The sequence below is a fragment of the Rhinoraja longicauda genome, chromosome 8 (genome assembly GCF_053455715.1).
Source record: "Rhinoraja longicauda isolate Sanriku21f chromosome 8, sRhiLon1.1, whole genome shotgun sequence".
Lineage (NCBI taxonomy): Eukaryota > Metazoa > Chordata > Chondrichthyes > Rajiformes > Arhynchobatidae > Rhinoraja > Rhinoraja longicauda.
This window is the reverse complement of record NC_135960.1, coordinates 50570118-50594846: the sequence shown is the minus strand read 5'-3', so window position 1 is coordinate 50594846 and position 24729 is coordinate 50570118. Positions and strand designations below refer to the sequence as shown.

The 24729-nt window shown below is 39.9% G+C and overlaps 1 protein-coding gene across 1 annotated transcript in view; it reads left to right on the top strand.

Annotated features, from left to right (window-relative positions):
- ubr3 (ubiquitin protein ligase E3 component n-recognin 3) overlaps window positions 1–24729 on the top strand; it is a 170469-nt gene that overhangs the window by 50111 nt on the left and 95629 nt on the right. Inside the window, exons 18-22 of the mRNA XM_078404621.1 lie at window positions 3498–3637; window positions 5707–5803; window positions 9791–9932; window positions 10862–10966; window positions 17299–17466. Of these exons, the coding sequence (XP_078260747.1) occupies window positions 3498–3637; window positions 5707–5803; window positions 9791–9932; window positions 10862–10966; window positions 17299–17466 (652 nt within the window). The remainder of the gene's footprint in view (window positions 1–3497; window positions 3638–5706; window positions 5804–9790; window positions 9933–10861; window positions 10967–17298; window positions 17467–24729) is intronic.

Sequence of the window (24729 nt, the reverse complement as noted above, 5' to 3'; positions counted from 1 at the left end):
AAACTCTGTATAGACAAGCACCCGTAGTCAGGATCGAACCCGGGTCTCTGGCGCTGTACTGCAGTAGCTCTACCGCTGCGCCACTGTGCTGACTTTGCTGACTTTTTTGAAGATTTAATAAACTGTAAAATTAATATTCAAAAGTGAATTTTAAGTAATTCTTTTGATTTTTAAATTAAAGTATTTACTAATCCACGTGGGTTTTCTCCGGATGCTCTGGTGTACTCCCACCCAGAGAGTTGTGAATTTGTGGAATTTCTGCCTCAGAAGGCAGTGGAGGCCAATTCGCTGGATGCATTCAAAAGAGAGATAGACCTCTTGGGGCTAGTGGAATCAAGGGATATGGGGAGAAGGCAGGAACGGGGTACTGATTGTGGATGATCAGCCATAATCACGTTGAATGGTGGTGTTGGCTCGAAAGGCCGAATGGTCTACTCCTGCACCTATTGTCTATGTATGTATATCCCAAAGACACGAGGGTTTGTAGGTTAGTTGGTCTCTGTAAATTGCCCAAACTATGTCAAAAGTGGATGTGAAAGTAGGATAACATGGAATTTGTGTGAATGGATGGTCGATGTGGACTCAGTGGGCAAGAACCCGTGTTGTTCCATGTTGTTTCTCTAAACTAAGCTAAACTAATCAAACACATTCAGATGAGTTTTAAAAGCTGAATTTGAATTTTTTAAACAAAATTATTCCCCCGTGATGCTTGCAGGAATTGTATGCATGTACAAACCTTGTAAGGTAGTATATATTAAAAGTTTAGTATCTGGCATATTGTATTCACAGTATTGTTAATATCTATGCGATGAATTCAAAATTACAGGCCACTAGATGGCACTGCGATGCAATGCAACACAATCACAAGGAAATGTGACAACAAAACCATCTCAAATTAATTGCTAATGGGTTTGATTTTCCTGAGAAATTATGACAACTCCAAATGGAACTGCACACATTTTATCCTTGTTTGTATTGGGAAGCATGGGAGTTCTGCATAACAATGGGTGGCACGGACCCAGTGCAGGAGACCCGGATTAGATCCTAACTAGGGGGGCTGTCTGTATGGTTTGTATGTTTTCCCTGCTACTGTGTGGGTTTTCTCCGGGTGCTCTGGCGTCCTCCCATATTTCTAAGACGTGCAGGTTAGTTGGCTTCTGTAAATTCCCCTTAGTGTGTAGGGCATAGAATGGTGTATGGGTGAGTTGGTGGGCTGAAGGGCCTGTTTCCACACCGTGTCTCTCTAAACACTCTATATTTATGTATGTGGATTCATAAGGAACTGCATACACTGGAATCTTGAGCTGGAGGGCCATAGTGGGTCAGAGAGCATCTGGACGGATGCTGAGTTCCCCTGGTACTTTGTGAATGTGGGTGTTGTCAATTTTTTGAGGACTTTGCTGAGGTGTTGCAGATTGTGCTGCTCTAGTGGCCTCATCATCGGAGTCCACCGTTGGAGTTTAATGATTACTTAAAATAGAAGATATAAAAACATTCATTGTGCAAGCTTGAACAGTTATAAGTGGTGCTGTGGGCCAGGCTTTTTTCATGTGCTGATGTTTATGCCCACAAGGGTTGCTGCTGTGTTTCAAGGATATTTCCATTGCAAGATCCACTAAAGGTAAGTAAGGACTTCGTGGCTTGCTGAACTGCAGGTGTGGACCATTGTATTTGCACCCATTTTATTGCTTTAATTTATGGTGCTGTAGTATTTTTTATATTCTTAGGAAGATATTAGATCTGGTGTGGAGCTCTTAATACTGATTGAGCCCCCTCAACCACTGCAACAACCTTCCATTGGGAAGATAAGACTTCGATCACTGAAGTGTTTTTGTCTGATAACCATTGACTTAAATTTTACCAGGGCTTCGTGATGTTATAATCAGTCGAGTGCTGCCTGGTTGTGAAGGGCTACCTCTCTGACTTCATAAATAATAACATAAAATATTGGAAACGGAGACCAGATCAGGCAGTATCTATGGGATGTTAAAATTTCAGATATTGGTTCCTTCAATACAACTGGGAAATAGAGAAAATATGTTAGTTAGTAGAGAAGGTTGGGGAAGGGGATGAGTTGAACAAAGGGAATATCTATGAAATCATAATGTATAAAATCATGAGAGGAATAGATTGGGGCAGATGCACAGAGTCTCTTGCCCAAAGTAGGTGAATTGAGGACCAAATGACATAGGTTTAAGGTGAAGGGGAAAAGATTTAACAGGAATCTATTAGAGAGATTTAATAGGGGTAACTTTTTCACACAAAGGTGGGTGTATGGAACAAGCTGCCAGAGGAGGTAGTTGAGGCTGGGACTATCCCAATGTTTAAGAAACAGTTAAACAGGTACATGGATAGGACAGGTTTGGAGGGATATGGACCAAACACAGGTAGATGGGACTAGTGTAGCTGGGACATGTTGGCCAGTGTGGGCATATATATATATATATATAATATATATATAAATAATCTTGTTTGTTTGATTGTGCGTACCCAAAATACAGCCAAAACGATACATGATAGCGCAACAATTTTAGGACCACCTTACTCACCATTGGCCTGCAGTTCAAATGGTTGTTATACTTTAAATGTTATTCACTTTTTAAACTTTAATAAATCCCTTTTCCACTTGCCCTGCACGTCAGCCGTGCCTGCGCAGCAATACCTCCGTGTTTGACATCATAGTGGGAACCCAATGTGTCCGCGCCTGCGCAGTTGGGGCCCATTGATCTAATACTTACGTAAGATGGCTGCCGGACCCGCGCATGTGCTCAAAACCTTTTTTCTGATAAAGGATTCTGGACAGCCCTTCACATCAAGGCAGGACTGATTAAAACGTCAAGAAATCCCATACAACTGAAGTCAATGATCATCCAAGGTTATGAATGAGCTCTGTTTTATTGCAGATTCCCATAAGTCGATTTTTGTCCATAGGTCAGAAGATGCACAAACTCGCTGTAGATCTCGGGAGGGTGGAAGACAAGATGGGTTATCCATGTAGCAGCTCTCGCTAAATGTGTTTGTGAAAGTTTCATCCTTGTGTTTAGTATTCACATGCTGGATGCTGCCATTGTTGAGGGCGGAGTGTGTTCTTGGCATCTACTTCACGTGTTAGCTATTTAATTATTGATCGCCATTCCCAACTGGATATGGTTGGATTGCAGGCTTTTTCATGATCCATTGGTTGTTTGATTGCTCAACTTTGTCTTATTACATGCTGTTTTTACATGTACACCTGCATCTCAAAGAAAGTTTGAATACTAAAGGAGGGTTTATGAAGCTAAGTAAATCAATAATTTCCTTTAGATATGATTTTCAATATTTGCTAAGGTGTCTATAGAGCATGAGAGTGCACATATTTTTAAAAGAAAGGTTTGGGTTTTTTAAACAAAATGTGTTTAATTACGGCAAAAATATCTTGATGTAACTTGAATATATATTATGTAACTTGAATATATTGTTAATGCTGATGTGTTGTTTTCTTAACTAAATTTGTACATTCCTGAAAATCCCAACCCAAAGAGTGGTATTATCCCAGGTAGCTACTATTTTGAAAACATGCTTTCAGCTGTAGCTGATTTTAAAGCACCTGTGTTTGAACCTGGAGGTTCTATGCAGCAAGGGATGTACACACCCAAAGGTATGTCATGGCACTTTGCATTGTTTCATTTAAAATATTGCTGATATTGGTAAGAAATGTTTGCGCACATTAGGATAGTTTGTAGATCTTTAATGTGTTTCATTTTAACATTGTTATTTGTTTTATTATTGTTTTAAACTGTTCGTTATTTTAAATAATTTCAGTTTTGTAATTACTCTGGATTAATGCCATATTTGAAACAAAAGTTATCTTTCTTCAAAAAGGTTGACAGCATCTGGATCAATAGTTACTTAAATTGTACCTATTTAATAAATAATAATTCCTGTTTTGAGTGGTAAGACTTTACTGCTCACAGAGCCATTTGTTCTGGCATAATTTTCACTGTTTAGACAGAAGATGGCAGTATGTGCTTTCAGTTCCAAATGCTTCAGTAAACTCCGAATGCGAAAGGACTAGTTTTTAAAAATCTCATTAGTATTACATTTATTATCTGCTATTGTTAAATTGTATTTTAATTGCTATCTGAAGTTTTGAAGAATTCACCCAGGTTGGTTGTAATAGCTAGAAGGTTTACCAGAATTATGCCTGGTTTAGGGGCTATTTACCTGCAGGAACCGGTTGGACAGGCCTGGATTGTTTTCTCTGGAATGCCGGAGATTGAGGGGAGACCTGATAGTAGTATATAAAATTATGAGAGGCTCAGATAGGGTCGACAGTCAGAACTCTTTTCCCGTAATGGAAAAATCAAATACTGCAGGGCAGAACTTTAAGGTGAGAGGGACGAAGGTTAAAAGACATGTGCGGGGCACGTATTGTTTACACAGAGGGTGGTGAATCCCCCGGAACGCGCTACCAGGGTTAGTGGTCGAGACATATGATAGTGACGTTTAAGATATTTTTGGATAGGCATATGGCTATCTAGGGAATGGAAGATATTGTTTCATTGGGTTGTTTAAATTAATACTGACTAGCTAATTAATTTATTGCATCGTATGGGAGGCGCATTCCCAATCTCGTTGTACCCCTGTACAATGACAATAAAGATATATTGTTTTGTATATCAATTATGTTCAGGCGGATAACAGTTGGCTTTGGCATCATGTTTGGCATAGACATTGTGGTGTGAAGGGCCTATTCTTGTGCTCTGCTCTTCTACATTCTATGAAAGGATGGACAGACTTGGATTGTTTTATCTGGAGTGTCAGAGGCTGAGGGGTGACCTAATGGAAGTATTTAAAATTGTGAGAGGCATTGCAGATAGTCAGATGGAAATGTTAAATACTAGAGGGCATAGGTTTAAGATGAGAGGGGGAGGTTTAAAGGAGATTTACAAGGCAAGATTTTTTTTACACAGCGAGTGGTAGGTGCCAGGAACACACTGCCTGGGGTGGGAGTAGAAGCATTAAGAGGCATTTAGATAGACACACGAATAGACAGGGAATGGAGGGATAGGCATGTACAGGCAGATGCAATTAGTTTAGATTGGCATCATGGCCGGTGCAGACGTGGTGGGCCAAAGGGTCCATTCCTGAATAGCACTTTTCTCTGTTCTATAGTTAGGAGATTAAAATAGTTTTCATGCCTGCATCTGATTGTTACCTAACGATCCAGTTGGATGTAAAATTGTTAGCAGGCTACTGAAAAAAATCATTGCAGAAATTGATTTCAGATATATGACATGATATATGACATGATGAATAGGAGGATGTACAAAATTGTACCCCTGCCTTTTAAAGGGTGCTCACATTTAAAGTCTAGTCCTATTGAGAGCATTTAATTTGCTTTTTATTACTTAATTATTGTCATTCTGTTTATTCACATTCTGCAAGTTGGATGTTTTTGCAAATGTTCTGTTTTTTGTTAAGCTTCATTCATTGGCATTTGATAGATATATATATATATATATTAAAAAAGAGGTTTATGCAAAGGTTGAATTAGAATAAATAAGTGACCAGATTGAAATGCATTGACCTTTTTAATATATTTATTAACAGCAATTTAATCGAGAGGTCTATTAAAAGGAAGCATTTAGTCAAACATTTAAAAAAATCTTTGTTATCTTACTTGTAGTTGGCAAATCCATTAATGTGATTCTATCCTTTGCTCAGCTGATGTCTGGAATCTTGAGTTTGACCCAATAATGGTGATTCTAAGAACAGTATATCGCAGAGATGTTCAGTCTGCAATGGATAGATACATGGGATTGTGAGTATCTTTTCAATTGCATGGCATTGTATTGTATACGATTCATTATTACACATTGTGTTTACAATATTTAGTGTCGGGTTGAATATATCAATACGTTTCAAGTGGGCTCCCTCACTAAACTGGAAATTAGGAAGACGTGTACAATTTTTCAATGCTTTTTCTGTAAACAAGATGTTACTATAAAGAATATTGTTTAATACAATCAATTACAAGTTGTATAAGTTATGGTGAAGTAATTTTACTTTTTTTCCCTCAAAATTATTTTTCCTGCTAACATTGCTAATTATGGGATTATAAGCACATACCACTAACCCATATTGTGCTAAATTCTACCTTCAGATTTCAACCAAGTTCAAAGTTATACAAGAAAATAGTAAAAACTATGAGCACATTTGTAATATTTCAGCTTGCATTGCATGTTGCATTTTCTGTTTGGTTGTAATCAGTACAAATTGGACATGGTGTTCATATTCTGGACAAGGTAGAAGAAAAAGGGCTAACTTCCAATTTGTTCTGCTGTGCAGCATACTGTGGAATAGAAACCAACCAATTTTTGGACAGTAGACTTTTGATGTAGTTACTTCAAAGAATTTATTTGCATCAAGAAAAACGAAGTAGTGGGTAGAGTGGACTAGATTCTTCTTATCCATTAAATTTTCACTGCTCTAAATATTTCCACTAATCCATTCATTAAGTCAAATGTTGCTCTTGTGGAATTGCTAGGATTCCAACTGAATTTTGTGGTTAAGAATTGTTTGCTTGACAAGTCATGATTAGTGTTTAGGAACCTAGCTCTGAATACAGTTTAATTGTGTAATCATTTTCCTGCCACTGTCAAAGCTGGATATGAATGTGTTGGATATGTTATTTTTAATCCTTCAATCCCTCAAATCCCTCTGACAACTTCAAGTGAAGCTCTGACCGTCAACTGCTGCTTGTTCTTGGGTATTGGTTCAATGTGAGAGTACACGCTGTTTTTTCCCCCTGAAGATTACAGAGCTGCTTCTCTGCTGGTGCTAAGCAACCAGCCAGGCATTCAGGCATTCAGGCCTGACAGGTGACTGGACCATAGAGAACAGCTGTATATTGCATGGCTAGAGTCACTCTAGATGCTTACCATAATCACTGAGAGAGTCCTCATTGGATGCTTACTTTTACTTCCCTTGGTTAAGTTACTGGGGATCCCAATTATAAGACCACAAATAGGCACTAGAGTTTTGAAGGAGTGTTATTAATGCTGGGTATAGTGTAGGTAGCGTGACATGAAGAATAGAGACACAAGATTGCTGATGTGGAAATCTTGAGCAAAAAGGAAACTGTGGAGCAACTCCAGGTAGCATCAGTGGAGCGAAATGGGCAAATGACATTTCAGTTGGTACTCTTCTTCAGATTGATGAAGCATTGTGGAGGACATGAGCTTATCTCGACCTAAAACGCCATCTGTCCATTTCTATGTCCGGTTGCTGCCTGCTCTGCTGAATTCCTCCAGCACTTTGTTTTGTAACATGAAGAATGTTTATCTATTTTGTTGTTAATTTTAGATTGCTGATTGTAAATTTTTGACTGTGTAACACTGAGGCTCGTAGAAGTGTATGGCAATTGGATTTGTAAAATAAATTGTGGAACACGGAGGCACAGAACATAATAATTGATTAAATTCTAGTAAAAATGGCAAAAGTCCAGGAAGTCAGACAGCATCAGTAGAGAGAGAAAAACTGAGGTATATCAAAACTATCAGGGTTTGAAAAGCAATTAAAAAAATTGCAGCTACTGGAAAAACAGTTAAGAAAGGAAATGTGCAACATGGTTTAGTTTAGAGATACAGCATGGAAACAGGCCCACTGAGCCAATGTCAACCAGCGGTCCCCGTACACTAACACTATCATACACACTAGGGACCATTTACAATTTTTACCGAAGCCAATTAACCTACAAACCTGTATGTCGTTGGAAACTGAAGCACCTGGGGTAAACCCACGAGGTCACGGGGAGAAAGTACAAACTCCGTACAGTCAGCACCTGTAGTCAGGATTGAAATTGGTCCCTGGAGCGGTAAGGCAGCAACTCTACCGCTGCGCCACTGTGCATCCCTGAATGTGTGAAGAGAGAATGTGTTAATGCCGCAGGTTCATGACTAGGCCTACAGCATCTTCTGTATTTATTTCATATTGACAAAATCTGCAGTTTTCTTGCTTTAGTTTGTTAAGAACCCTGGTTTGGAGGTGGCTCTTTCTGTGCCTTTGCAATGCGATCGTGTCTGTGAACCTGACAGGTGAGGTGTTCAGGGGAATTCCTGTCCTCAATCAAACAGGCTGTAACCTGATGGACTGGGAGAAGACATGATAATGAAAACCTATACAGTGTACATTATCCTGACTATTGCTGGGTACAGGACATAGATCTGCACAGATTTACATTTGGTGAGAATCAAGTTGCATTTTGAAAAATAAAATCCTTCATTTGTTTTGGGTGTTATTTTAAATAGGCACATAAAGGCCACTTGGATGTTGTTGATGAAGAAATTAGCAATTCGTGCAAAGCCTATTGCACACTCTGTCAGTTTATATAATGAGGATGATCAATTTTTGCTGCCTTGCAAACAATATACCTCAGGCCATCTCAATTGCCATTTACGCAGAAAAAATGAAAAGGTTTATTGATCTCGTGTGCACAATGCTGAAGCAAGGTCAATGGATAAAGTATTGGGAGAATGGTAATCTTGACACATATTGCATGTCTTAGTGCTATGCTGCGAGTCTTGGTTGTGAAGATGGTCGCACTTGGTTACTGCCTTCCAAGATTATTGGAGTTTCCTATTGCATTAATGCTATGTAAGTCTGAAGGAAGAAATCTGTTTCTTGATCATTTCATAATGTAGGGCTACTTTCAGCCAACACTTTCAAGTAACTTTAATTCTGTTAGTTGTTTCTGCTTCACTTCATGGTGTATTTTTTTTAAAAGGAGCTTAGTATATCAATTTTTTAACAAAGGAAGAACACCTCAAATCAATGGCTCATAATACTGCTAAATTAGTAATTGTAGTGCCAGATTCATGTTTAGGGAATAGGGAGAGTGTTGAAATTCAATCCTTTTTTTCCACCTGGAGCAAGGCGAGCCAAGACTGGTTCTATACTGCAAGAAGCAGATTGGCAAATGGATCTACTGAACCATTAGTGTGTTAGCAGATGCAGTTTCTTTGTTATGCTCACGAATGATTATTCCCGACTTTTATCTGTCTTTTTATCAAGGAATGGAGGCCAAGTTATGTGAATTTAGCTGCATGACTTTTGACATATAACACAGTTAATTTTGATGACTTCAGTTAACACTTGCATTCTGATGAATTTCACCCTGTTGCAAATAAAAACATTCCATTGAAAATGAAGTCCTTTTCTCTTTGAATGAGATTTGCTTTTGTGATAGGACAATTGATAGACAATATTGTTAAATATTTCTAGTGAATGGCCGTAATTGTTTTTGGTTTTTCATTTGGATTTATTTTGCCTGAAAGCTTGAAATAATTTGTTTTTATTAAAAATAGAATAAGTTCATTTAACTGTGATAAAGAGCTGCAAAAGAGTCAAATGTTGTCTAAAGGGCAATAATGTGAATGCCAGTAAATGTCATTGAAGGATTTTTTTGTAATGTTATTTTGCCAATGTTGAATCAAGCTGTTGTGATTTTTGATATATAGCCTGTCATTTTGATAAAACATTGCATAGATTTCACATTAGAACAATTTAATTGTAAATTCTACAGTCACTCCCTGAGGCACATTTATGGGCCATTGAAGGCAGGTACAAACACTTCTGTCGTCATTATCTTTTGCATGTTAGTTTATTCATTATTTCCATTTATGCGAGATATTTAGAAACAAAAGCAAATACTTTTATTCCTCCCTTGGTGAGCTATGATTTCTACTGGTTTATGTGTATTTTCCATTTACTAATATTATATATATATATCATGTTATGCTCTCAACAGCTTAAAGCAAACTGGAAAATTTGACGGTAACCCATGGCCACCCTATCGGGAGAGAGCATTTTTGAATCCCAGCTACAAAGGTCTAATGCGAATATTGCACTGTAAAACTTTGCACATTGTGCTGTTTACTCTTCTTTACAAGGTAAATAATATGCATACATACAATATGTATAATGTATTGACATATCTGAGCATATCCCATTTCAGGTTCAACTTCTTGAGGTCATATAGTAATTACTGAATGACAGGCAGTTCCCATGTTACATAAAGGTTCCGTTCCTGAGAATTGTTTGTTAACAGATTTCTGTACATCAGAAATGTTTGTGTTCTATTATAACCCATATTGTTAAATGTACACTTTATTCAATAATCACTCTAACACTACTCATAATTTAAATATTTAGCCATCAATAAATACCATGAAACATTTTATTATTATTACACGTTGAAAACTGCTTTAACTATGTATGGGAGAATTTGCGTAAAGTTATATTACCATAAGTCAGGTCATTCATTACCTACGGAACCTCTGTTCTTATAAGTTGCATTTCAGTGTTAATGCAAAACATCTTGTTCTCTGGTCCCATCATAAGAACAAGGTCCACCTCTAATCAAAAGTGGCAGGCAATAACAGTCATAAGAAATTAGAATTGGATTTTGTTTCATCTCAAATATCGCAAAAAGTATATTTGTCCATCAGTGTTAGTCAAATAATGCTAATTAATTCAAATCTTCATTTTGGATGGGTTGTTGATGATGAATTATATTTTGATATTTTTGCAGTATAATTTTGGATGCTTGATGCTTGAAGCATTATTGTAAATTGGAATTCATTGCCTTGCTTTAAATTTCAAATTTGTAAGGAATTTTGTACATCTGCATCTGTTATGTTAAATTATATATTTTTTCTCAGTATGAAATGATCAAAGTAGTAACTGTACAATCCTGTGTAAAGTAGAGAAATCTCACCAATCCTGCTGTTACGTTATGGCATTTGAATCTGACTATTAAATGAATTATACATTGAAAAAGATTAAATGTTAGTTTTTGGATTGTGGCTTACTTTTATAGATATCGATGGATCACCAGAACATGTCTGAACATATACTGTGTATGGTATTAAACTTGATTGAATTGGGCCTTGACAACTTACCAGAAGAGACTAATGAAGATGAGGTGGGTGAAACCCCTGAATAAAAATGTCAGGGAAGTCTTTGTGCAATATGAAGCAGTTAGAGGATTAAACTGGAATATGTAGATCATAATTTATTCCTTCTATATATGTTGGAAATTCTTAGCGTTTGATCAGGTATAGTCTGACAATTGGATCCATGATTTTCTGGTTTCAATGCTGAAATGTATAAAATTTACTATGTCTGAGAGGAAAAGAGTAACTTACCCTGTCCTATACTGAAGAGCTGCCTTGTGTAAAAAGGATGCTTTGTAAAGAACTTTAATATTGTTACAATTTGTGGAGGTTTAGCTGTTTAATTTTCAGTGCAATGGTCTCCATATATTCTGAGGAACAAAACATTGATTAATTAACAGTAATCTGCCTGTAGATTTGAGTTCAGCACTGAATTAAGCTACAAAGTTTCATTAAAAGTGTGGGTCTTACAGCGCAGCCAAATGATACGCAGACCAAAGCATTTATTGTTCACTAATTGGTGATTAAGCAAAGTAAAATGTTGGTGTTTTAGAAATGGAATATATCAACATGTAAAGTGGGCAAGCTGAGGTTAAAAATACCAATGCAGTACTAGGATATTAGAATTTTAATTTATCCAATAAACTTAAACCATGGTTTTTTGACATGGCAAATTTGGGTCATTTCAAGTTTTAATCTTTTGAACAAGTCAGAAAATTAAACTGTTTACTTTAATCTGTTTTAGTATTAACCCATTTGTCAAAAATCATTTATTATAATGTAAAACAGGAATTTTCAGGAAAAATTAATCAGAAGTTAAAAGAACGATAGTCTAGTGTTAATTTTCCAAGTTAAACATAATGGCAATGAATCCCTTTGCCTTGGGGGCACTTGGACAGGTGGCATTTCTGCTCGTTTTATACTTGAATACCCTTGATGCCCTTAGGCAATTGAGCAGGTGTTCTGAGTAAAATATGGTGTAAAACACTTCAGCCAGCAGAAAAGGAAAATTGTCCACTAGAAAATTTAACAGCTCTTGTTATTAAACCTAAGTTTGTTTTCCACCAAACACTCAGTTTTAAAAAAGTGCTGTAAAAAAATAATGACCAAAACGTTATTTCAATATTTTCACACTGTTGGACTGCGGAAATATTTTGTACCATATTACTTTCTTAACATAGAATAATGTTTAGATTTTAACCAGAGAATACCTGGCATTTTGGCAAAGTACCTGGTATTTTGGTACAGTGGCAAATTTTATAAACACCTAAGAACAGTAATCTGAAGCACTCTTCAGCTCCTCATACCTGTTCCGCCATTCATTAAGGCCATTGGCTGATCTGATCATTGGTCTGAGCTCTGCTTTCTTTCCTGATCCCCATATTCGTGTTTCATACACACTAAATATCTGTCTAATATAGGTAGATTTTATTCAGAAATTTCGATGGAGTAATATAATTGCAAGGCATTTCAGAGAAATGTAGGGAGAAATATGAAACAATCAATTATAAGTTGCACTTTTGTATATCATGCAGTTTTGAGATTGTTTCAGAGACAGACTTGCAGACGGATTAAAGTGGTCAAGAAGTCAAGCCCTAGATTGATGAATAGCATAAATCTCAAGCAGTGATGAATCCAACTTGGTAAAGACCAGCTGGTTCTTCCTCACCAGAACAATGAACATTCGTAACAATGCAGCTAAAAGATGAAGTCAGCAGCAGGGTATTTTGCAATGAGTGCTTTACCTCCTGCAGAATCAGAAGGTAAAGGACTCATTGCAAAATACTCTTCTTCTGACTTCACCTTGTAGTTACAGAATCAGGAGGTATAAGCCTCCTCAAGGTGAAATGATAAGTATAAATGAATACCAACCATTCATATGGCTGGGTACAGTTAGAACATTAAATACTCAAGGCTAAGTGGTACAATTGACTGGGACTTTTCAGACTAGCCTCAGTCCATCTCATCTTGAAAAATGGCTTAACGACCTTTAAATTTGGTGTGACTTTCCCGATATCTTGGCATTTGATGATTGCCACATGTGGAATCATTTGGGTACCCGTTAGTGGAACTATTTAAATTGTAATTAGTAATAATATTTCTAGGCAGTGGGCAGGTTTCATAGACCTGCACGGGAAGGTAGTCGCTCCCGCCCCCACGGGTCTCAGGCAGATGAGGCTCGTCAGCTGGGAAGGCAATCCATCTAGGAGAGGGAAAACTCTGATCTAAAACCTCCACTGCCTTGCGGCCATATCCAGTCATGGAAAAGGCTCCAGGAGTAAACCTTAAGAAAATCTGGAGTCGGAGTCCCGAAGGCAGTTCGTTGTTGTCTACAACCTCGTTCTGGCAGCTCCTGCCACGGCGCTGGTGCCAAACTGTAACGGCTCTGCTGTTCCTTTGGATCAATCAGTGACGTGGAGAGGGGGGACGTGCTGCATGGGCAACAGCCTGTCCTTCATATGACATCGCCCAGGCTTGCATCCGACCACACATCACTGCAAACCTACACCTACAACCTGGAGAGGACACTCCAGTTTCACCTGCGGCGTCGACACAACACGGGGAGCAACAGTTACCGGTTATAAGTCATCGCTAGATTGGCGTAAAGCGAGGCGCCAGGGGTTGCTCCCGACGGTGGGAGGGATTTTCGGATCTCACTGGACAGCTACCGCCCGCCTCAAGCTGAGCAGCCCCCAGCCAATAAGGTGCTCTCCCGCCATGGTCTGCTATCCTCACTGGGTGCACGGGGATTAGGAACCATCCGAACAGCAGATCGCAACCATCGCACCTGCAAATAAAAGAACACATCAAAAGAGGCCAGCTCTAAAACTGGGGACTTGGAATGTCTGGACAATGATGACCGGCTTCTCTGGAAACCCAAAGGACATCAGCGATTCCAGGAAAACAGCTGTCACAAACAACGAGCTCAAGAGACTCAACGTAGACATAGCCACCCTTCAGGAAACAAGGCTGGCAGACTCGGGCACATTGAAGGAGAAGGACTACACATTCTACTGGCAGGGGAAGGACTCTGACGAGCCCAGAGAGCACAGAGTAGGCTTCGCGGTAAGGAACAGCCTGCTGAACACGGTGGAACCAGGCAGAAATGGCTCAGAGCAACTCCTGACTCTCTGCCTCAACACCACCGCAGGCCCGGTCACCCGTGTCAGCGTGTATGCCCAGGCTTGCACTGTCCTCCACATCAGACACAAAGGACGAGTTCTACGAGAACCTCGCATCCATCATCAGCAGCATCCCCAGCAAGGAAGAACTTGGGCCACTTCAACGCCAGAGTGGGCGCAGACCAAGAATCGTGGTCTTCCTGCCTTGGGCAGTTTGGTGTGGGCAAAATGAATGAGAACGGACAGCGACTGCTCGAGCTGTGCACTTACCATGACCTGTGCATTGCCAACTCGTACTTTCAGACAAAGCCCCAGCACAAGGTATCCTGGAGGCATCCACAATCAAAGCTTTGGCATCAACTGGATCCTAGTCAGACGTGCCGCCGTCAAGAACGTTCTCCACGCACACTCCTACCACAGTGCGGACTGCGACACAGACCACACCTTGTGTGGTGCAAGATCAGGCTGCAACCAAAGAGGTTCGACCACAACAAGAAGCAGGGGAAACCCCGCATCGATGTCAGCAAGATGCCCCATCCAGACCTCGTGCAACAGTTTGCAGAGGCTTTTCAGAGAGAACATGGCACCTCGTGTCCTGGAGACTCTGCAACAGAGAAGTGGGTAACTCTGTGGGACACCATGCACCGCACAGCCTTTGCTAGCTTTGGGAAGAAGATCTCAAAGGCATACGACTGGTTTGAGGCCAAGTCGACCGAGATGACTCCCGTCATCGAAGCCAAGCATGCCGCCCTAGCCGAGTACAAGCGGTCAGCCAACGAGAAGAACCTGCAGATCCGCAGGGCTGCCAGGAGCAACGCTCAGCAGACTGCCAGGCGTTGCGCCAATGAATACTGGACACAGCTTAGTGAGGACATCCAGACGGCCGCCATAACGGTGAACATCAGGGGAATGTATGATGGCATTAAGAAGGCACTAGGACCAGTCCAGAGCAAGACAGCCCCCTTCATGTCATGCTAAAAATAAACAATTTCATGCCCTCCCAGGCCTGAAAATGGTTTGAATAAATATTCCACAGGAGTAAAATAGTGTCTGTGGAGCTTTTTCCTTTTTAGCTGGAGTGATCATTTACTTCCCTGCAAAATTATTACATTAAATGAGAAGGTGAAATGCTGAGGGTGAGTTAAACAAATTGATTAGGGAAAGACTTTTCTACGCTATTTAAAAAAAAGATACTTGGTAATTTTCCAGAATCTAACTATTTAAAAAAACCGTAACATTCTAACATACCAGCTCTATTGTGGCATCATTACATTTGACAATTAATGCATCGCAGTTCACTGGTGCACATAAAAATCTGGCAAATGGGCCAGTGTAATTATAACACTGTTAAATGAGGTTTAAAATGATTTTCCTTTTTTTTGGATGCACCAAGTGATACGAAAACATTGCAGTGTTTGGTGATTTGATTCTTTAATTTCTTATTGTCGGAAGTTTCTCATTAAAACTGGTTGTCTACTTACATTCTTGTAGCTTTATAGAAACTTTGCAGCTTTTTAAATTCTGTTGGTTTACTTGAACCAATGGCAGCAAAATAACGGATTATACGTTTTCACAAATCTCACAAAGTGGCAGAGCAACATGGTTTTTTTTAAAAGGTGTGCATATCTTTAAAAATAGGGGCTTAGATGATAAAGGTGAATGTTGTCTAAAGCCCATTGGGGAGAATAAAGACTGATTATAGTCAGCAGGAGGACTAATTTCAAAATTGGAGCGAGCTTATACCATATTTTAGCACTTGGGAAGGGTCCAAAAGAGATGTATGAACTGGAGTATAAGAAAATAACTGCAGATGCTGGTACAAATCGATTTATTCACAAAATGCTGGAGTAACTCAGCAGGTCAGGCAGCATCTCGGGAGAGAAGGAATGGGTGACGTTTCGGGTCGAGACCCTTCTTCAGACTGATGTCGGGGGTGGGGGCAAAGGAAGGATATAGGTGGAGACAGGAAGATAGAGGGAGCTCTGGGAAGGAGGAGGGGAAGGGAGGGACAGAGGAGCTATCTGAAGTTGGAGAAGTCAACGTTCATACCACCGGGCTGCAAACTGCCCAGGTGAAATATGAGGTGCTGCTCCTCCAATTTCCGGCGGGCCTCACTATGGCACTGGAGGAGGCCCATGACAGAGAGGTCAGACTGGGAATGGGAGGGGGAGTTAAAGTGCTGGGCCACCGGGAGATCAGTTGCGTTAATGCGGACCGAGCGCAGGTGTTCAGCGAAGCGATCGCCGAGCCTGCGCTTGGTTTCGCCGATATAGATCAGTTGACATCTAGAGTAGCGGATGCAATAGATGAGGTTGGAGGAGGTGCAGGTGAACCTCTGTCTCACCTGGAAAGAATGTTTGGGTCCTTTGATGGAGTTGAGGGGGGAGGTAAAGGGACAGGTGTTGCATCTCGTGCGGTTGCAAGGGAAAGTGCCCGGGGTTAGGGTGGTTTGGGTAGGAAGGGACGAGTGGACCAGGGAGTTGCGGAGGGAACGGTCTCTGCGGAACGCAGAGAGGGGAGGGGATGGGAAGATATGGCCAGTGGTGGGGTCCTGTTGTAGGTCCTGGAACTGGAGATGAGAGATTTGAGTTATGTGAAACTTCCCTACTTGAAACAGAGATGCTTGGAGGTGATTTGATACTGGTAGTTGACAGTGCTCAAAATAATGACTGGTTTAAACTATCTACCCGCCTGGATTGGCCTAACATACAGAGCTGTCACGAAGAAAGCATTTTTAAGCGGAGAGCTATTGTGATATGGAATGACTGCTGACATAATGGAAGTTGGTTCAATAAAACAGCAGCTTTCATAAAAAGAATTGAATGATGATTGAAAAGATGTGAAGTAAATTGCAAGTATGTGGAAAAAAGCCAGGAGGGTGGGACTAATTGATTACCTTTACCAAAAGGCTGGCACAGTTATGAGGGCTGATTTGGCTGTCACCTTGCCTGTACAATTCTGTGATCAAGAATAAATGCATACATGATTCCGAACATACATGTACAGAAATCCCAACGTCACTGTCACTTTCACTTTCACTACAATGATGAGGCATACTAAGAGTGTTGTTCTGTTGGAACTAAAATCAGGGACATTTTCCTCGCTCATTATTTTTGTTTATGCAGATTGAAAACTATCCTGTTTGATATAATTTCAACTGTATATGCATTGTGATTCACATTCATGTTCAATTGTGTTTTCTGAGAATATTTAGCTGATTATGTAATTTACTCCTACAGGAAATGCTTGGCGAAGAGCGATGTTCTGATAGTTGGTTCCATGCAACCAACATAGGAACAAATCTGCACCATATCATTAACCACGTGCGAGTCAGGGTACCGGAGACGGCACCTGAAGTGACCCGAGAGCCACCTGCCAGCACAAGCTCGGATACCACTGGTGCACAGGTTAGTTTATACAAGTTGAGGCAGTTTAGTTGTATTTACAAATAACAAATACTTTTGTTCAAGTATGATTCTTTACAATTTACATCTTCAGTCTCTGTCTCTTGATCATAAAATAAGTTCTCTTTATGTTGAATTTAGAAGTGTAATTTATGCTCACCAGTTACCTCCTAGGCATTTCAGATTTATGTAAATGACACTTCAATTATTCAGCATCGTGTTCTTTGTTCAAAAGTGATAAATTACATTGAACGATCTGCTGGAGACAGAAAATGACAACCTCAGTCGTGTTTGTCTTACTGGCGTACTGTACTTCAGCTGGCCTATAATAGTGAAAGGAACAGCATTGTAAACTACAACTACAGTAACAGTAAAAAAGTGATCGATGCACCATGTTTTATTGTATAAAACTAATAGATGGTGTTCAAAAGATTAGAAAGAAGAATAAATCCATCAGTCACAGTTATGTTGTAAAGGTGAAAGTCCATTCTTTGTACTCGCACGAAACATAAATGGCTTTATACTGGAGTTCCAGATTTCTAATTACCTTAAAATCACTGGCTACTTTTGATTCCAATTTGAAAATTGATAATGTAAATTGTTGCACCAGAAACCTAATAGAAGCCACAGCGGTGAAGCTGGTAGAGCTGTTGCCTCACAGCTTCAGTGGTGTGGGTTCAATTGTGATCTCCGGTTCTGTCTAGGAACAGCATCTCATATTTCGCTTGGGCAGCCTACAACCCAGTGGTATGAATATTGTTTCCCTACCTTCAAGTATCCCTTAAACTCCCTCTCTCAACATCCCTGCCCCACCCAAGTCGCACCAGGTTCTTGTTCTCACCTAGCAAACAGCCAACAATGGCCTGATTCCTTTATCATCATTACTTTTTTGCTTATCTTCATTCATTTGTTCTCTCTACATCACTGTCTATATCTCTTGTTTCCCTTTCCCCGGACTGGTCTGAAGGATCTCGACCCAAAACGTCACCCATTCCTTCTCTCCAGAGTTACTGCAGCATTTTGTGTCCATCTTTTCTTCCAGGTTTCCTGTATTTCTCCAATATCTCCAAGACATGCAGCTTGGAAGCTAATTAACCACTGTAAATTGTCCCTATAGTGTAGATGAATACTAGAATGTGGGGAGGCTAACATGGAATTTAGTGTAGGATTAGTGTTAAATGCCTGTTTTATAGCCATGTGACTGTCTATGAGTAACAATTTGATGGAAGTTTCTGGCCAGCTTGCTTATCCAAGTTTTAAATAAGCAGTGACAACATTAATTTGATAATTTTATTTCTGTAAATGTGGTAATGATATAATTTAATTCTTGGATCGAGAAGCTTCATTAGTATATGATTTTTTTAGTAATAGTAGTAACTAATGGTTATATCGATTCTTAAAGTAGTAAATGCAACAAGTACAGGATTTGAAAGATTGTAAGGAGGATTGTTTATGGTGGCGTGGGTGCTAAAAGAGTAATTAATGAGATTGTGCGAACATCAAAATAAAAAGTTAAAAGCTGAACTGTTGTGCTGCTGCAAGTAAGAATTTCATTGTTCTGTTTTGGGGCATATGACAACGAAACACTCTTGACTCTCTTCTGTTGACATTTACAATTTGAATCATCTTAAAAAAATTCCAAGGCATCATTTTATAATATGTTTGTCAACGATATTCTACTGGCAGCATCTACTTTCTTTATTTTATTGATTATGTTTTTCATGCTCTCACAGACATTATACCTTCATGTCTGTAAGATTGCGGAGGGAGTTTTGAAAGCTTGGCATTATACAATGTCTTTGTTGTGCAGACGAACATATTCATGCTCCGGAAGATGTACTTTCCTTCCATGTTCTAATAAATTGGAAAGATTGATACTGTAGTAGTCTTAATTTCATATGTATGTAAAAGTAAGATTGACACTACAAAGTTTTGAATGACATGAATATAACATTTGAAGAAACAGGAGCAGAATTCAATTACATTTAATAAGTTTTATAAGCACGCAGTTGGCTGGTCATTTGGATTACTCTGAAGAATTTCTGTCAGGCTGTAATATTCTTCCATTCAATCCCTGCTGGTGCTCTGCAAAGGGAATATGCCAGCTTTGAGCATTAAAAAGGGAATGTGGGCAGGAAAATAAACTTTTTGCAAAGTTTGTAAAGATTGATTGAGAGAGAGATACAGCCAAAGAGGGAGAGGAAAAAATACACATGGTAGTGGAGAAGATGTATGAAATGTAATAATTTAGTGTTTAGAAGTGGACCTGGGACTACCTGTGGCGAGGCGAGCAGATGGCTGCTTAATCTCGAGCTCCTGATAGCAAGTTAAAACTAACCTCCCTTAATTCACGAATTGCCATATAAATCGCAGTATTCTGTATTGGAATGAGTGGGGGAGTGACAACTGGAAGTCAAAAGAAACGTGACGGATGAGAAAGAAAGAAAGCGAATTCCGGGTTCGACATGAAGCGAACAGGTATATGTGAGCGTGGCTCCAGATTTCTGCTCAAAGTCTACCAGTTCATTTTTGTCATATGCTTGAGGTAACCCACTATTGAACATTATGTACGACTCGAGGCATTCTTAGACACAGAAACGGCAAATAAAATGCATCGCCGAACTAAAGCTGGGGGAAAAGATGGTGGTCTCAAACAAGAATACTGCAGCCATGGCACCCCTGCCTGGTGATGGACCTGAACTACCAGAGGATCTCGAAAGGCTTCGTTCAGCACTCCTTGCAGATATGACACAAGCGATTAATTCTGCCCTTAAAAGAGAACTTGAAGATGCTTTGTCGCCGGTGAACATCACTTTGGAGGAAGTTAAGTCCTACTACGAAACACATGATGAACGTATTCGCGAGGTTCAAGTTGGCCTGAATAACCACAGTGACAGACTGGTGAACGCCGAAGCCGCCATAGCTACATTACAGAATGAAAACGCACTTCTGAAAGGGAAGCTAGATGACCTCAGGAATCGGTCGTGGAGATCCAACCTAAGGGTGGTCGGAATTCTTAAAAAATTGGAAGGTTCGGACCCTGTCAAATTTATGAGTTTTTTTAAGAAGTGCTGGGATCTGATTTCTTCCCAAGACCTCTTATGCTTTCACGTGCCCACTGAGATGGACCCACACCAACGAACGTCTTGAATACCAAGCCATCTAGACTAAGAATGTTTCTGGTTCTTTTTCACTACTTTCAGGACAAACATCGCATCATCACCAGACGGAGGCAGGAACTGTCTTTCCGCGGGCACCGGGTGTTTTTTCATGAGAATTTCAGCGGGGAGCTGGGGAGAAAACGTGCAGCTTTTAGGGAGATAAAATCGCTGCTCTACGAAAAAGGGGTTCTGTTCAGCCTCCTGTATCCTGCCCGGCTCCAGGTCACTCATGAAGGTAAAAAACACTACTTCGATACACCAGAAGCTGCCAAAGAGTTTTACTACTCATGCTGGGGAGATGATGGCCGTGAAGAACAATGACTTTTTAGGATATTCTTGCGGCATTGGTACGGCCTCTTACGTCGGTAAACTGTAAATTTTTGTAATTGTGGAACTCGATTGAGCTGGACTGCCATGCCGCTGAATCTGATCAACGAGTCGAAGACTTTCAACCAGCGAAAACCTAAACGTCTAGAATTGCTCTCTGGGGTGCAATTTTTATTCCTTTCTTTCTCGTAATGCTTTGCTTAATCTGTGTTATCCTTAGCCTATATACCTCAAAGGTAGAACAAACAACTGTACAGTTTTTGAGGAAGGAAGCCACCTTTATTTAGGGAGCACATTGGAAGTTTTTTGTTTTGTAATGCCTGCGATCATCCTTAGTTGGGGAGGAAGATCTAGGTTTTAGGGGTTAAATGTTTTTTTTTGTTATTGTAAGGGGATGAGGGAAATGTTTTGGGTAATGGTAGCTTACTTTTTGAATATCACGAATGCCCTAGACCGTTGTGTTTTCACATGCAGCCTTCGCGTTGTTTTGGATGGCAGGCCCTGTATGTATTCTTGAAATATGTATTTTAAATTATGGCTAATGGTAACATCGATGGAGGCCATCCTGTGAGGTTTATATCCTGGAACGTTAAGGGGCTTAATGGTCCTGTTAAAAGAGCTAAAGTTTTTACTCATTTAAAGCAATTAAAAATAGATATATTACTTCTACAAGAAACTCACTTAAGATTGGAAGATCATAATAGACTGCGTAAAACGTGGGTGTCAGATTTTTCACTCTAGATTTAATAACAGGTCCAGGGGTGTGGCAATATTAATCGCCAAAAGAATATAGTTTACACCATCTAAATAATCAGTGACCCTAATGGCCGGTTTATTATAGTTTCTGGGTCTCTTTTTCAAAAACCTGTTGTCTTAGTGAATGTTTATGCCCCTAATTGGGATGATGTCTACTTTGCAAATAAGGTTTTGTCATTAATACCTGATCTGAACTCGCGCCAGCTAATCCTTTCGGAGACCTAAACTGTGCTATTGATCCACAGCTTGATAGGTCTAGTTCCAAGGGGATATCTTCTGGTATGGCAAAGACCTCACTGTTTATGCAACAAAATGGCTATGTGGACCCCTAGAGATTCTTGAACCCAATTGCTAGGCAATTCTCTTTTTTTTCTCATGTTCACCGTTCTTTTTCCAGAATAGATGACTTCTTTATAGACAGTTCCTTTATTCCTATGGTTAGGAAAATTGAATATACTGCTATAGTAATATCAGATCACTCACCTGTGATACTGGACCTAGATTTTCCTTTAAACATTAGAGAACGACCTCTTTGGAGACTCAACTCCCTTTTGCTTTCCAATGAGCAATTCTGCAGTTTTGTATCGGCTAACATAGACATATTCCTCGAGACTAATAAAACCGAATCGGTATCATGCCCTTTACTTTGGGAAACTTTAAAAGCTTATTTGAGAGGTCAAATCGTATCTTATACCTTATACGCCAATAAAGAACGTAAGAGGGAAATGCAAACCCTGTCACAATCCATCTTGGTTCTGGACAGGCAATACTCTGAGCTACCCACTGCTGAATTATATAAAAGCCGTGCTGATTTAGAAGCAAAATTAATCTTCTATCTACTAACCAATCAGAACAACTAATTCTTAGGACTCGTGGTCTCTATTATGAATATGGTGACAAGGCGAACCGGCTTATGGCTCACTAGCGGAAGCGTCAAGCCGCGTCACGACTTATTCCTCAGATAAGAGACCACACCAAAATATAATAAGCAATCCAAAAGAAATTAATAATACTTTCACAGCCTTTTGTTCTTCTCTTTATACCTCAGAATTCCCCTCAGACACAACGAATATGGAACGTTTTTTAGATGATTAGGAAATACCCACTCTTGAACCAGAAGAGGCAGAAGATCTAGATCAGGCTCTTGGGCAGGAAGAGATTAATAATGCCATTACGGCGATGCAGAGTGGTAAGGCCCTGACGGCTACCCATTAGAATTATATAAGAAATTTAAGGATAAGCTCACACCAGTTCTTTTAGAAATGTTTCAAGAATCTTTGGGAAATGATTCCATACCCCCTACCCTTTCACAGGCATCTATTTCACTTCTTCTCAAAAAAGACAAAGATCCGACTCAATGGGAATCATACCGCCCTTTCTCACTTTTGTATGTAGATGTAAAAATTTTGGCTAAGACGCTGGCTTGCCGTTTAGAACGCCAACTTCCCAAAATAATCTCAGAAGATCAAACAGGTTTCATTAAAAATCGTCATTCCTTTTCTAATATCCGTCGACTGGCCAGTGTAGTTTATTTGCCCAGTGCTTCTACGCGTCCGGAGGTTGTTATTTCTTTGGACGCGGAGAAGGCGTTTGATCGAGTGGAGTGGCCATATAATTGTTTAGAGCCTTTGAGAGGTTTGGACTTGTCAAAAAATTTGCAGCCTGGGTCAAGCTATTATATCACTCACCTTTAGCATGTATACAGACAAATTATTCGCAATCTGAGTATTTTCCATTAACACGGGGCACTTGCCAAGGCTGCCCACTGTCTCCGCTTATTTTTGCGATTGCAATTGAGCCTCTTTCTATTGCACTTAGATCAACCACAATATTTCAGGGCATTAGGAGAGGAAACATGGAACATCGTGTGTCTCTATATGCCGATGACCTCCTTCTTTATGTGAGTGACCCTACAGCTAGCAGCCCTGCAATTGTGTCCTTGTTAGATCAGTGTGGAACTTTCTCTGGCTATAAACTAAACCTCCAAAAAAGTGCACTGTAAGGAGTTTGTACGTTCTCCCCGTGACCTGCGTGGGTTTTCTCCGAGATCTTCGGTTTCCTCCCACACTCCAAAGACGTACAGGTATATAGGTTAATTGGCTGGGTAAATGTAAAAATTGTCCCTAGTGGGTGTAGGATAGTGTTAATGTACGGGGATCGCTGGGCGGCACGGACTTGGAGGGCCGAAAAGGCCTGTTTCCGGCTGTATATATATGATGATGATGATGATGATGAATGCTTTCCCATCAACCCAGCCCTACAGATCCGACAGGAATCCTTGGCTTTTCCCTTATCTCAAGATGGTTTTGTATATTTAGGAATAAGCATTACCCGCTCTTTTACATCTCTGTTTGAAGCTAATTATACGCCTCAAGTTAGCCAAATGAAGGCTGACTTTGAGAGATGGCGTAGTCTACCCCTTACAATGGCTGGGAGAGTACAGTCGGTGAAGATGACTGTACTTCCCAGATTTCTTTATTTGTTCCAGTGCTTACCGGTCTTCCTATCCAAGTCATTTTTTAACTTAGTTAACCAATCTATAACCTCCTTTCCAAGGTTCCAAGGGTTAATAAATGTACTCTCCAAAGAGGTCGTGAAGTTGGTGGACTGGGACTTCCTAGTTTTATTCATTATTATTGGGCATCTAATATCCAAAAGATATTATTCTGGCTCCACCGACCAGATACAGACTGGTGTCTGCTTGAGTCACAGTCTTGTTACTCCTCGTCTATCCAGCTTTAGTATATTGCTCCCTGCCATTGAAACCCTCTCGATTCACATCCAATCCTGTCGTACTATCCACCCTCAATTTTTTTTATCAATTTCACTGTCACTATAAGTTCACATCAGCTTCAGTTCTGGGTCCCGTTCACAGTAACCATTTATTCCCCCCCTCTACACTTGATTCAACCTTTAGACAATGGGGTTTGAATGGTCTTAAGTTCATTAAGGATTTATACACTGACAACTTATTTGATAGTTTTGATAACGTGCAGAAAATATGGCCTCCCACATAATCATT